Below are 13,272 nucleotides of genomic sequence, written 5' to 3'. Positions count from 1 at the left end.
CCGTGAGAGCTGGAAGCCACTCTACGCCACGTGTGCTCCTAACTCCTTTGCCTGGGGAGCGAGTGGCTGATAATACCGAGAAGGACTTCGAACTAACAACGGGGAAACCAACGCTCCCCTGATTTAATGGAGTGGCTTCATAAAGACACGGGCAAGTTTTCTTTTCGTTTTCACCGATCCCTCTAAAACACATGAAACCCAACGATTCCTCGAAAGGCTAAAGTCTGCAGACTTCTGAATGACTTTTTATATTTCCAATGGACAAAAATATTATCCCCTAGACAACAGCTGAGATTACTTCTTAATGATGATTATGACTATTGATTGAGTATTGGTGGTGTGCATTATCTGAATGTTTGCATTAACCTTACTTTTGTGCCCCTTTATAAATAAAAACGTTTGAAAATAGTGACATCAGACTTCAACGGACCTCTCTATCTTTGCTGGTAAGTTCTCCAGTTACGGGATTCGTAACAATACTAATGCTAATAATGCATTTGTATTCCTCACCACTGACTCAATCTGCAAGTTAACCTTTAGGGAATCCCGCACCTTTAGGAACTCCCAAGTCCCTTTTCCTCTGTTAGAAAATAGTCTTTGCCTTTATTCCTTCTATCAAAGTGCATGACCATACATTTCTCTCCACTGTATTCCATCTGCCACTTCTTTGCCCATTCTCCTAATCTAAGTCTTTCTGAAGATTCCCTGCTTCCTCATCACTACCTGTTGCTCCACCTATGGTCCAACATTCACTCTTGCCGCTCTTTTCATCCAAATTTTGGTGTCCTCTTTTATATTATTGACTATCTTACCCTCATATTTCACCTCTTCCCTCCTCATTGCCTTTAGTTACCATCTGTTAGTTTTTGAAAGATTCCCACTAATTTTCGCTATATTGTATTCCCTCTCTTCTGCTTTTATGCTATCTTTGACTTCCCTTGTCAGCCACAGTTGCCTCACCTTCCCTTTAAAATACTACTTCTTTTTTGGAATGTATCTAATCTGCGCCTTCTGAATTGCTCTCAAGAACTCCAGCCATTGTTGTTCTGCTGTCTTCCCTGCTAGTGTCCCTTTCCAATCAACTTTGGCCATTTTCTCACTTGTGCCTGTGAAATTCTTGTTACTCCACTGTAATACTGATACATCCTACTTTAGCTTCTCTTTCTCTCAAACTGCAGGCTGAATTCAATCATATTATGTTCACTGCCTTTTGAGGGTCCTTAACTTTAAGTTCTCTAATTAAATCTGATTTATTACACAACACCTAATCCAAAAATGCCTTTCCCCTAGTGGGCTCAACCACAAGCTGCTTTAAAAAGCCATCTTGTAGGCATTCTACTGTTAAGTACCCATGGGTATCTTGTACCTGTCACGTGACCATGATGTAATTGAAGCTATGCTGGACATGAGGTAATGGTCTCGTGATGGGGGAAGTGAGGTCATTTTTCCCCCAGTGAGAGGTCATGTGATAGTTTTTTCAACCAGGTATAAAAGGAGAACCCCACCCTGTGATGTGGGCAGCCGTGGTTGAATTTGGTAGTGCCTCCATGGTGCTGTGTATTCCGATGTTATGACGCAGTTTCATTTAAAAGTGGAGTTTTACTTTCTGCCTTAAGTCAAAGGTTATTGCCGGCAGTTTTGCCATATTACTGCCAGTCATGTCATTGGAGAGTGAAGATTTGAAGTTCGGGAAGTTAATGATCGAGGAAAGTTGATTTCAACGGTAAAGCAGGTTCAACCTTGTTTGGTTCTCATTCAGAAGGAATTCGTCAGCTATGCCCATGATAACCCCTGTTCTGCCAGAAAAATAGAGGGTTGGGTAAAGTTTCACCAAAGAAAGGTCAGTGCCTTTAAGCCATTTCATTTTTTCTTCATTGTAAATCCTTTGATCGAAGCATACTTCGACTGGGAACAGCAGCAACATGACGTGAAAGAGAATTTAAATTGTTTCAAGAAGTCTCTCCTAAGCGACTGGGTAAAACTGGACTTACTCATTACTGCTTTAAGAACTGTTTGAGCTGTCGTATCGCAGCTGACTTCCAGTTGTTAGTCGTTTGTTTACTTTTTTGGGTTTATTTTTAGCAGTGTGTAATAAATGTAATAATTTGTTATAAAAACCCTGTTTCAATCATATATTCATTGTTGCTGGATTGTAACACTATAAACTCCCTCCCTTGGGGTCCAGCATCAACCTGATTTTCCCAAACTATCTGCATATTGAAATCCCTTCATGATGATCGTAACATTGCCCTTTTGACATACTTTTCTAACTCCTGTAGTAATTTGTACCCTACATCCTGGCTACTGTTCGGAAGCCGGTATATAACTCCCAGCAGCATATTTTTATCCTTGTACTTTTTTAACTCTACCCACATGGATGCTACATCTTCCAGTCCCGTGTCACCTCTTTCTAAGGATTTGATTTCATTTTTTACCAACAAAGCTACCTCATCCCTCTGCCTACCTGTCTGTCCTTTTAAAACAATGTTATGTTCCCTACTATGATCTTTATTCATCCATGACATCATACCTCCCAATCTCTAACTGCGCAACAAGATCATCTACCTTATTCTGTATGCTAGTACATTCAAATATAACACTTTCAGTCCTGTATTCATCAACATTTTTGATTTTGCCCCCATATTACACTTCAACTTATTAGCAATTTTCCCTATCATTTGCCTGTCCTTCCTCACAGTCTCATTACACACTGCATCTACTTGTACACCATCCTCAGCCCTGTTACTCTAGTTCCCATCCCCCTGCCAGATTAGTTAAACCCTCCCAAAAAGCTCTAAAAAAAAATCCCCAAATCAATATTGGTCACTCCCCAACAGCTCTCAAAAATTTGTTCAAAACAATATTGGTCCCCCTCAGTATTTTTATACAGGTCATTCCTTCCCCAGAAGAGGTTCCAATGATCCAGAAGTTTGAAACCCTGCCCATGCACCAATTCCTCAGCCACACATTCATCTGCAAAATCATCCTATTCTTATCCTCACTGGTGCATTGCACAGGCAGCAATCCAGAGATTACTACCCTAGAAGTCACGCTTTTCAGAGAACTCCCAATATTCGGTCTCCCTTTTGCTTCCTATTTCATTTGGTACCAATATGTACCATGACTTCCGGATGCTCACCATCCCCCTTTAGAATGCTGTGTACCCTATCTGAGCTATCCATGACCCTTGGACCTGGGAGGCAATATACTGTACAGGTGCCTGTTTCACGTCTACAGAAACTCCTGACTGCTCCTCTAACTATGGAATCTCCTTTACCTACTACATCCTTCTTCTCACCCCTTCCTCTCTGAGTCACAAATCAGTGTCAGAGACCTGACCGCTGTGGCTTTCCTCTGCTACGTCATCCAACACACCCCCCCCCCCCCAATCCAAAGTGTTGAGGGGGACAACCAGATGGGTACTCTTCACTGCCTACCTACTTTCCCCCTCCTGATCTTCATCCTGTGTCCTGCACCTCGGATGTAACTACCTCCCTGTCAATCAGCTTCCTGAATGATCTAGAGTTCATCCAGTTCCAACTCCAATTCCTTAACATAGTTTGAAAGAAGCTGCACTGGATGCACTGCTTACATCCTTGTAGTCATCAAGGACATCCTGGCTTTGTATTCTATAATTCTGTTAAGAAAGCCTAGATTCCCTTCTATTTTACTAATTGGTTCTTAAATCTTTATTTGGTGTTCCAAAGTACCCCAGACTGAATGATCCATTTTTAAGTACAAATGAGCAGACAAATGAAAGATTGAATAGATGCTCTGGAAACATAAAGTATAAAACACTATGACCCAGAGATGCTGAGATTGTCAATGCTGAATTCCGTGATATAACTCACTTACCATGTATTTTCCACAATGTCCTTGCGTAGTCGCTGGAGATACGTCCTGCGTTTACTTGGCAGATCTTGCTTATGATGCAATGCAGTTGGATGTTTTTGGTAATGCACAGTCAGATGTTTCTGTGGGTTCAGGCTACGTGTTCTTCTGAACTTCTGTATTTTCTCATCTCTTTGCTTCCTCAAGATTTCAATGGTTTTCATGTGACTTTTGTAATGTTCATTAAAAAAAAATAATTCTATTTCCACATCTTTAATATATTACAATAAACCAATAGTAGTGATTAATATAGTTAGACTGCATTACAGCTGTTGATTCAGTTTATGAGTACAGCCTTATTAAGGTGCACAACAGTTGTTATGAATATCTTTGGTTCTGAACAAAATCCCTCTGATCACAGGCATTGAAAAAATCTCCTTGGAAGCAGCCAATCTTTTACTGCAACCACACGTAAACACAGTTTAGACTGAATACTAAGCAAATAGATTATTTGTTTCAGTGCAGAAATCTGTAAAAGTGAATGGACCAGTGTCTGTGTGAGAAAATTGACAACCTGGAGTATGTGTTACCAGGTAGTCATTTTGGTCAGAGAGAATTTGTATTCCTAGAGTGCGAGAGGGCAGGATCCTTAAGGGGATTATATCACGAAGTAGGTCTTCATGCAAAGGTATGGGAAATGTGGAGCTCTCTCTCACCAAAATCTGTGGCAGTGAGATGGTTAGAAGTCGAGAAAAGCAATCTGAGATTCAAAAGACGAGATTGCTGGGGCCTTGACCAGTATTCATGTCCTCTCTCAGCACAGATGAGGTCCTGGGCGAATGGCGAGTGGTTAATGCTCTACGTCTATTTAAAGAAGAGAACAAGGGAAAATCCTGGAAACTACAGAACAGTGAGTCAGTTGTCGGGAAATTGCTGGAAAAAGTTCTTGGGGATAGGATATATGAACATTTGAAAACCCATGGCTAACTAGGGAGAGTCTGCACGGCTTTGTGTGGGGCAAGTTGTATCTTACCAACCTGACTGAGCTTTTTGACAAGATGATGAGGGAGATTGATGAGGGTAGGGCAGTGGATGTTGTCTACGAGGATTTTACAAAGGTGTTTGACAAAGTCTCTCATAGGAGGCGAATTCAGAAGATTGGGATGTATGGAGTCTGCAGCAAATTGGCTGTTTGGATTCAGAACTGGCTTGGCATATGTAGCCCAGGTTAGTTAAACCCAAAGTCATAATGTTAGAAGGTTTTACCTGTGGAGCGATGAAAACAATGTTTCCCGATTTTTTTTTAGAAAGAAGAGAATTTGAAAAAAACACTACATGAAGGCAGGACGGGCTGGACACAGCACGGACAAGGAGAAAAACGCAGCAACGATTGGAAGCTGAAGACATGAACTGTTAAGAGTGGAAATAGTAGTGAGTATCTTTATCCTACTAACTTGAAAACCTCAGGGTGAAACTCCTGGAGGAGAGACAATAGCGATAAAAGATTTATTGAAACTATGGCTATAACACACAGCAGCTATAACGAGATAACAACGACAGAGACCAGTGTCCAAAATCCCTACTGTGTAGTTGGGAATTAGTTCTGCAAAATCATACCAGAGGATTTGGTCAAGTTTTTGTATGTTTGTCAATTGACTTTCTGTGAATGATCAACTATTTCATCCAATGAACCAAGAAACAAAATGGCGACCACCCAAGATGAAGAACCAGCATGGAAAGGAAATGTGTAATGACACAGACCATTTAATACAGTTGGATGTATAAGTTTATTTTCATTCAAAGAATCCGAATTTGATTCTCTGCAAGAACTGATTATTTTTGCAAAGACTTTGATGAGATTTACTTTGCTTAAGAGTTGTGATATTGGAGACTTGTAGAGAAAGGAGTTCAACTATGTATATGTAATATTTGAATTTATAGATAAATTGCCTGGAAGTGAAACTGAAGTTAGCTATAATACTTGAGAATAGGAATTGTATTTGGTTTTCTAACTAGGGATAAGTAAAAAGAAAGTTTAGTCTGTAAACTTTTAAATAGGGAATAACACTAGGTCTAATTAATTAGAGGGATTAGAGTAATAAAGGAATCTCATTGATTCTAATTAAAAAGGGATTTGTTGTGGTTTGAGATCTAAGATTTGGAACCTAAACAGAATGTTGGAATTTTGAATTGTTCTTGCTCATGTAAATATTTTGTACATATTTTTTTTCTTATAAACAAACCTTCTCTCCAGAAGTGTGTGGTTTCTATTCACTGCCTCCTTCCGATACCTAGAACTGAGACCGTTCTTCAGGACTGAGGACTAAATGCTTGCTTTTTAATAGTTGAAGCATTGTGTTCAACATTTAAGAAGTTATGTTGCAACTTTGTAGAACATTGGTTAGGCCACATCTGGAGAACTGCATACAGTTCTGGTCACCCACTATAGGAAGGATGTTGAAGCTTTGGAGAGGGTACACAGAGATTTACCAGGATACTGCCTGGTTTAGAGGGTATGTGCCATCATGAGAGGCTGGATAAACTTGGGTTGTTTTCTCTGGAGCAGTGGAGGCTGAGGGGAGATTGGATAGAAGTTTATAAGATTATGAGAGGCAGAGATTGAGTAGACAGGGAGTTTTTGTTCCCATGGTAGGAATGTCTGATACTAGAGAACATGCATTGAAGGTGAGACGGAGTAGGTTCAAAGGGGATGTGAGGGGTAAGTATTTTAGTCAGAGAGTGGTGGATGTTCTGAATGCACTGCCTGGTGTCGTCATAGAGGCAAATACATTAGAGGTTCTTAAACACTTAGGTAGGAAGATATGAGGGTATATGAACTTTGTGTAGGCAGGAAGAATTTGCTTTTGGGGTGTTTTTGATTTAATTTTTAGCTGGTTTGGCACAATGTTGAGGGCGAAGGGCCTATTTCTGTGCTGTACTGCTGTATTTTTTATGTAATAAGGTGGTCAGCAGGTTATCCCTGATTCATTGGCTGTAAGTGGAGTCAGTTTCTAAATCACTCCACTACTTATTCAATTTGAACCGCTTCTTTCACTTACCTCTCATAAAGTTGCTGCCTTATGCAAACATTCTGGTCATCTGCTGCTCCACTCTGGAGTATTCGTAATAAAGCATCTGTCTCCCCAAGGCCATAGTTCAGCTTTGCTTCAGCGAGCTCCACCGTCAGCTGGTGCTGGTTTAATTCTAGGTTTAATCCTGACAAGATTTGAGTGCGTTCTTGGTGCAAGCTTTTAATTTCCTTCCACCTTTCCTTGCAGTCTTCTGGTGTGGGGCCCATTGTTTCTGCAATGCCAATATTGGCTTGCTTTTGCTCTGACTGTTTGTCTGAACTGGTGGCTGTGCTCATTACATTTCCTGTTGAGGGAGGTCTGTAATTGACCCCAGACCAGTTGTAGAACTTGTTGTGCAATGGCAAGTCCTCTGGACCACTACAGCTTGCCCTCTGTACTCTAGAACATGACGTTTGTGAACTGTTGCAACCAGTTATGGAGGAATACTCATTCAGCAGTAAATCTGTATTGCATTCACTTGAAACAGAGGACTGGGTATCTTCAGCAACACAGTTGTTTGTCATTTCACTCATTATGTATGTCCCAGCCTCAGAACTCCATTGATTCATCGAGTCACTTCGGTGTATTGTTTGATTGTTTAACGCGCTGAACTTTCCTGTCTTTAAGTCTACCCCATCTTTGAAAAAAGGATTGTGCTGAAAGGGAGATGCACTGCAAGATGCAGGAAATTCCCTTCTAGATGGCCACTCTGTATCATTTATCTGAGCAAGAGGAAAGGAAACCAGTGGGTTTTTCCAGCAAGATGGCTGAAAACTGAAAACATTCATCTGCTCTTTTCCATCTGGGTTTGAAGTACAGAGCCTCCGCACCTTCTGAAATGTCAAGTATGGTTCAATTCCCTTGTTACAAGGTAATGACTCTTTAACAATATGGCCTGTCAGTTCTTTTCCACACTGCCAACTGGACTTGTTCACAGTTGATACCTTCACATGATGGTCTTTGCAAGATTCTGTTGTTCCTGAGCTCACAGAAGACCCTTCAGTATGAATATCTCTCTGAAGATCTGTTTTACACTCTAGTTTAACTGACATTGGCAAACCTTGTGATGTAACTTTACTCTGCTCATTTAAATAAACCAAAAGTCCTTCACCATTTGTTTCCAATATCTGTTCAGCTTCAGGTTTGACATGTGTGAAATAAATCTTTCTTTGCCCATTTTCATTAGAACCATACCAAGAAGCTAGTTGTGCCTTTCTCTGCCAACAGTCAGTTTGTTGCACTGCACAAATTTCCTCACCCTGAAGACAGAGAAAGGAGTTGCAGTGGGATCGGTGGTCCCCCTGCCCAACTTCCAGTGTTTTAATAGGGGATGATGCTCGGTCCACCAGAACAGCTGGATTTTTATTAGAAGAAACTGTAGCTTCAAGATCTTGGGCAAACTGTTTCACTTCTCTGTCCACAGAGAGTTTGGGATCATTTGTTTCCACCTTTGGAAAGCACATCAGAGTTTTCAAAGTTCCAAAGTTTGTGCTCTGTGTTTGGTCACTGTTCATTGATAACTGTGAAGGTATTGTAACTGGTGACAAACTTGGACTGGATGAAGAAGTTTGTGAAGAGCTTGTTATCAGTTTCTGAGCAGGTAGCAAAACAGGAGAAGTCCTAAAAGATGAATTTACATTGTCAGAGGGGAAAGAACAACCCGAATGGCTCAAAACTGCTCTGTGAACATTAAGATCTGACACACTGTGGTTCTGCTTTGGTTCCTGTAATGTTAACATAATGTTGTTGTGGTCTTGGTTTACATTAACTTCTGAACCAATTATTTTTACAATGACATTCACTTCTTGGGGCCTTTGCACTTCCTTATTTTGAATTTCCGGACTGTATTTCTCTATAACCTGAGGTATTGCGTCTGTCTGAGTGGTCACATCAGCTGCTGACTGCGTATGACCATTCACCTTGCCGAATGTCCTCATTTTGCCAGCGCTCTGGTTGGTAGGTGATGGCGTTGAATCTGAATAGTCTTCATTGTTACTGATATTTCCCAACAGCTGTGTGCTGCTATGGAGAGGCTTGGTCATGTCTGGTTGGAGGCTCTGACCTGCATTTATCTGTGCTGGAGTTTGGATGTAGCTCTTTTGGGGTGTCAGTTGCTCCTGATGTCTCATTCTACCCGATGTCTGTGTTTCTTCATTGCAGAAGAATTTTACAGACTTGTCAGACATCATCTCTACAGAAGATCCCAAATCCCTTGGGTAAAGGAGCATGATCTCATCAACTTGATAGTTTATATTTTCCAACTCAGAAGTAGAAGTTGGAAACTGAGATGGTTGGATGAATGAAGGTGCCATTGTTGGATCACATGACATTACACAGGTATCTCCACCAAGGTTATCATTTCCAGGGTACATGGCTGCCAAGCTAGCCTCTTGGGAGACATTTGGAAGTAATGTGCTAGATGTAGTTCTTACATTGGCATAAGAATGTGAATTGCTGTGATTGTGATCATTCGATCCATTGCTGTCAGTGAAACACTTCATTACGTTACTGAGACTGCTTACTGCTGTACGAACCTCATGCACAGTACCTGCATTTCCCAGTCTACACCGTTTCCACCTGGCTTTGCACTGTTCATGGATGTATGGATCAACATCACTGCAAGCAAAGTGCACTGGATCTTTCTCTTCACTGAAGGTCAGTTCTACTGAAAATTCCTGGGCTTTGAGTTTTGTCTCAACCAAGTTGCTCAGATTGTTATCAATTGTCAGTGAGGTGCCGTTTTCACATCGTTGTTTGTCTGACTGATTTCCTTGGCCTTGATTACTAGATAAAGTGATTGGGGAATGGACAGTTTGAGTGCAAGTAGCCACATGCAAATCTGCACTTTCTGAAACACTCTCTTTAAGAATGTTATGCCGAAAACATTGTTTGGATTGATGTTTTCTCTCCACATCCTCTGTTTCATGCTTCATTTGATACACAATTCCTTCTTCAAATTGAGTTAATCCTTCTGAAGATTTATCAATCAGTAATGGGTCAAGGCAGTGCGCACTAGAGCCTTCCATCATGAGATTAACACTGGGTGAAGCCTCTTGAAGAACTGATGGCACTAACCTCAGTGGTGATGCCTTGCTCTCTACTTCCAAGTTTAATGCACAACTTTCGAAATCAATACTGCTGGTGCTCACTGTATCTTTGCATTTGCAAACATTCAAATCTGATCTGTTGATACCTCTTCTGCACTGTCTGCTTCTAAGCTTGTTAAGTGAAAGGAATTCAATGTCAATTTCCTCACTTGAACTTGATGAACCCCTAATTTCATCTGTATTTGGTTTTATTCTTTTAAGTCTTCTTTGTGATTTCTTCTTTGGCCCATTCATCATTTTTGTGGTACATCTGTCATCTGATCCATCTAAAAACTCCGAACCAGAAGATTCAATTCCTTCAATATTTTGCTCATTAGCTTGATTTACTGAAGACCAATCACTGTGACAAGAACCTGAAAACGGATAGGAATTTGAGAAATAACAAGTTCCATTCATTACTGCACTCTCACGAAATGGAGAATCTAACTCCCCAATCTGTTTGCACTCTAGGAGCGAATGTGCATTTGGTTCAACCACATCAATATTCCACTGACTGTTATCTGTCTGAGTGACTTGCAGATCACTAATATGAGAAGACATATGTTTGTGTGTTTCAGTGGCTTCAAGGGTAATTCTGGTATTGTTCCGATCCTTTCGCAGCAAACTGGATTCATTTCTAAATTCACATTGTGGAATTGTAGGATTCTGCGTCTGTTGTAACAGTCGAGGTTTTTCTTGCTCAAGGATCTCCTGAGCTGAGGGTGACAACCCCATACATCTGTCCTTTTGTATCTTGGGAGAGAACTGTGACATAATTTCCTTCTTTATGTCAATTAAGATTCTTTGATTGTTATTATGGCAATCTACATCAGAAGATATCTGCTTAAAATCAGTCAGGTCTCCCTTCAGCAGTGCTTGTGTTTCTTCACAATCTTCAATGCCACTTTCTTCCTTCTTGATTAAATCTTCTGCTGAGTCAAAAATGTCATTTTCATTGTAGTTCATATCACACTTGACAGCTTTAGGAAGAGCCATGAATTCAAACGTCACAAACTCTTCTCCATGATTAACAAACTGGACAGCAGTTTGTTGTTCCGGCATGACAAACAAGTTTGAAGAATTCCCAGTCAGTTCTAACCCAACAGGGTTTCTATCATTAAAACAGATAGAGTAATCCTCTTCTCTCCTGCTATGTAATTCTGCCTGTTTATGGTGACCAGGAGATTTAATGAAGCTCTGTGGAATGAATGTATTTACTGAGTCACTGTTTGAAAGTTGAACATCATGACATTTAGTTTCTGTCTTTTTCAGTATAGATGCTGGGGATCCATTTCTTTGCATGTGGACAACTCGTTCAAGCCCCTGTTGAATGGGCACTTGGTTCTTTGTTACTGCGGTAATCTTTAGCTCCTCAGCACACAACTTACTTTCAAAGGAGCTTAATCCAGCCGATCCAGGTACGATGGTGGTTTTAGTGTCATCTTCTACCAAGGCGGTTTGAATTGTTGCTGTACGAACAATTGCAATTTGGCTCTGCTTTCCTTCTTGTTTCAGTAAGTCTGTTCCGGATGATACACAACCGCTCACATCCTGTACATCAGGCTGATCAGCAAATGAATCTGGAACTGTTTGAGGTGCTTCAGCCAGGTGACTTCCACCCACATCTTGTACAGAGCTTCCTTGAAATACAGTTTGATTTTGAAATACTTTACTCTGGGATGCTAAGATGCTTGTGGTTGGTACGTAACTGCAGACAACAACGTTATCAGTTTTCAGAGCATCTTGGAAAGTCTGTGAAGAAGGATTAACACTTAAGCCAGTGGCTAAGATACCTGCGTTCTGATACTGTAAACATGTTGGTCCTTTACAAATATCGAGAGATTCTGTGGCAACTGCAATATCCATATTGGCAATATTTTCACCTGAAGAAACTGTTTTACTTGCCGGGTACTTCTGCTTTACATGAACAATTGCCTCAATTTCAGTCTTCAAATATTGAGGACCAAGCGTGCTCAGATGTAAGTCAACAATTTGTTGATCATCCTGAAATTCACATTGTTCGAACTCAGCTGTTCCATCGGGGTGACGCCAAATTACATGTCTACCTATAACCTCTTTTAATACTATTTCCTGATTTGGAAGTTCACTGTTAGAACCTGGATGTGTAGAATACTCTTCCGTGCTGCTGATGGGTTGATTAATTCCACCATCTCCTTCGTTTAACTCCGGACCAGCTTTAAGGACAAAACAAGACGCAGAGGCTTCTACACCAATATTTGCGACCTCCCTTTCAACTGTATCTTTATTTGGCTCCAAAGGAGCAGTATCATGGGGACTTCCTGCTGACAGGGCTGGACTTTTGTCCCTGTGTTGCAGTAAAACAATATCCTTGAAACACATATAACCATCAGTTATTGCTCTGCTTTCAGCAAACTCTGGATGAAGACTTTCTGTTGCCAATCTATGGTGCTGTTTCTCTCTCAAAGGAGAATATTCAACTGGAACAAGACAATGAATGGAGGTTGCATTGCTTACATCACATTCAGTAGAAGAAGCAGCTGTTACGCCATCACTTGGAGAACCTGGGTTTGCTCTTGAATCCATGATCCCAGAGTTCTCTAGTCTTCCCACTTGTGAATGTTTGTGACCTCTTAATGAGTGTAGAGCAACATCGCACCATGCTGTGGTCAGACAAGCTTCACACTGATCCGTGCTCTCCTGACACAGAAATGATTTAAATATTTCCACTTCTTGAAATGTCGCAGGGTTTGATTTCTTTATCAACTGTAATTCCTCTGGGGATACCTTCTGTTCTTCATTGTTAGAGATATTTTCACAGTCTACTGATTTAACAGAGTTAGGAATTTCTATTAGGAAATTCTGAGCTACTGCTGAATTTTCTTGCTTGGCTTCTCCTGCCTCATGATCTGTACCAATTATCTCATCCTGTAAAGGTATTCTTGATGCACCTGCTCCACCACTAGTCTTAGTACATGTACAAATGGACGACAGATATCTCTCTCTAAATGTGCAATCATTTTCTATAATAAAACTTTTGGTACAAGTTTGCTCTGCACAATATTTGGACAAGTTGAAGTTCTCAGATATCCCTTGGCCTTCTGTTTCTGTACCCTTTTCAAATACTTTTGTTTCATCATTACTCAACTTCTCAGCGATCACATGTTGGGTGGTAATTATTTCATTCTGTTCATTTCCAATTCTGGTGCCACACGTGGTTCTGATTTCCTGTACATCAGAAAGGGCACATGTTTCTGAGCTGTCTGCTAAATCAGTGCTTGTTCCAGCATGTGCATCTGTTTGTG

The 13,272-nt window shown here is 40.7% G+C and overlaps 1 protein-coding gene across 6 annotated transcripts in view; it reads right to left on the bottom strand.

Moving 5' to 3' along the window:
* LOC132382029 (uncharacterized) overlaps positions 1-12,778 on the bottom strand; it is a 74,619-nt gene extending 61,841 nt beyond the window's left edge. For all 6 annotated transcript variants that reach the window (XR_009508188.1, XR_009508189.1, XM_059951847.1 and 3 more), the window contains exons 1-2: positions 6,891-12,778; positions 3,856-4,059 (exon numbers count right to left, since the gene is read on the bottom strand). Coding sequence is in view for 4 of the 6 variants with exons in the window: in XM_059951847.1 (XP_059807830.1) it covers positions 3,856-4,059; positions 6,891-12,553 (5,867 nt within the window). In the remaining 2 variants the exon portion in view is untranslated. The remainder of the gene's footprint in view (positions 1-3,855; positions 4,060-6,890) is intronic.
* Between the last annotated feature and the right edge of the window lie 494 nt (positions 12,779-13,272).

This window comes from Hypanus sabinus, chromosome 2, assembly GCF_030144855.1.
Source record: "Hypanus sabinus isolate sHypSab1 chromosome 2, sHypSab1.hap1, whole genome shotgun sequence".
In the NCBI taxonomy this organism is placed as follows: Eukaryota; Metazoa; Chordata; class Chondrichthyes; order Myliobatiformes; family Dasyatidae; genus Hypanus; species Hypanus sabinus.
Note: the sequence above shows the minus strand (reverse complement) of the source record. Positions and strands in the feature narration are given on the sequence as shown.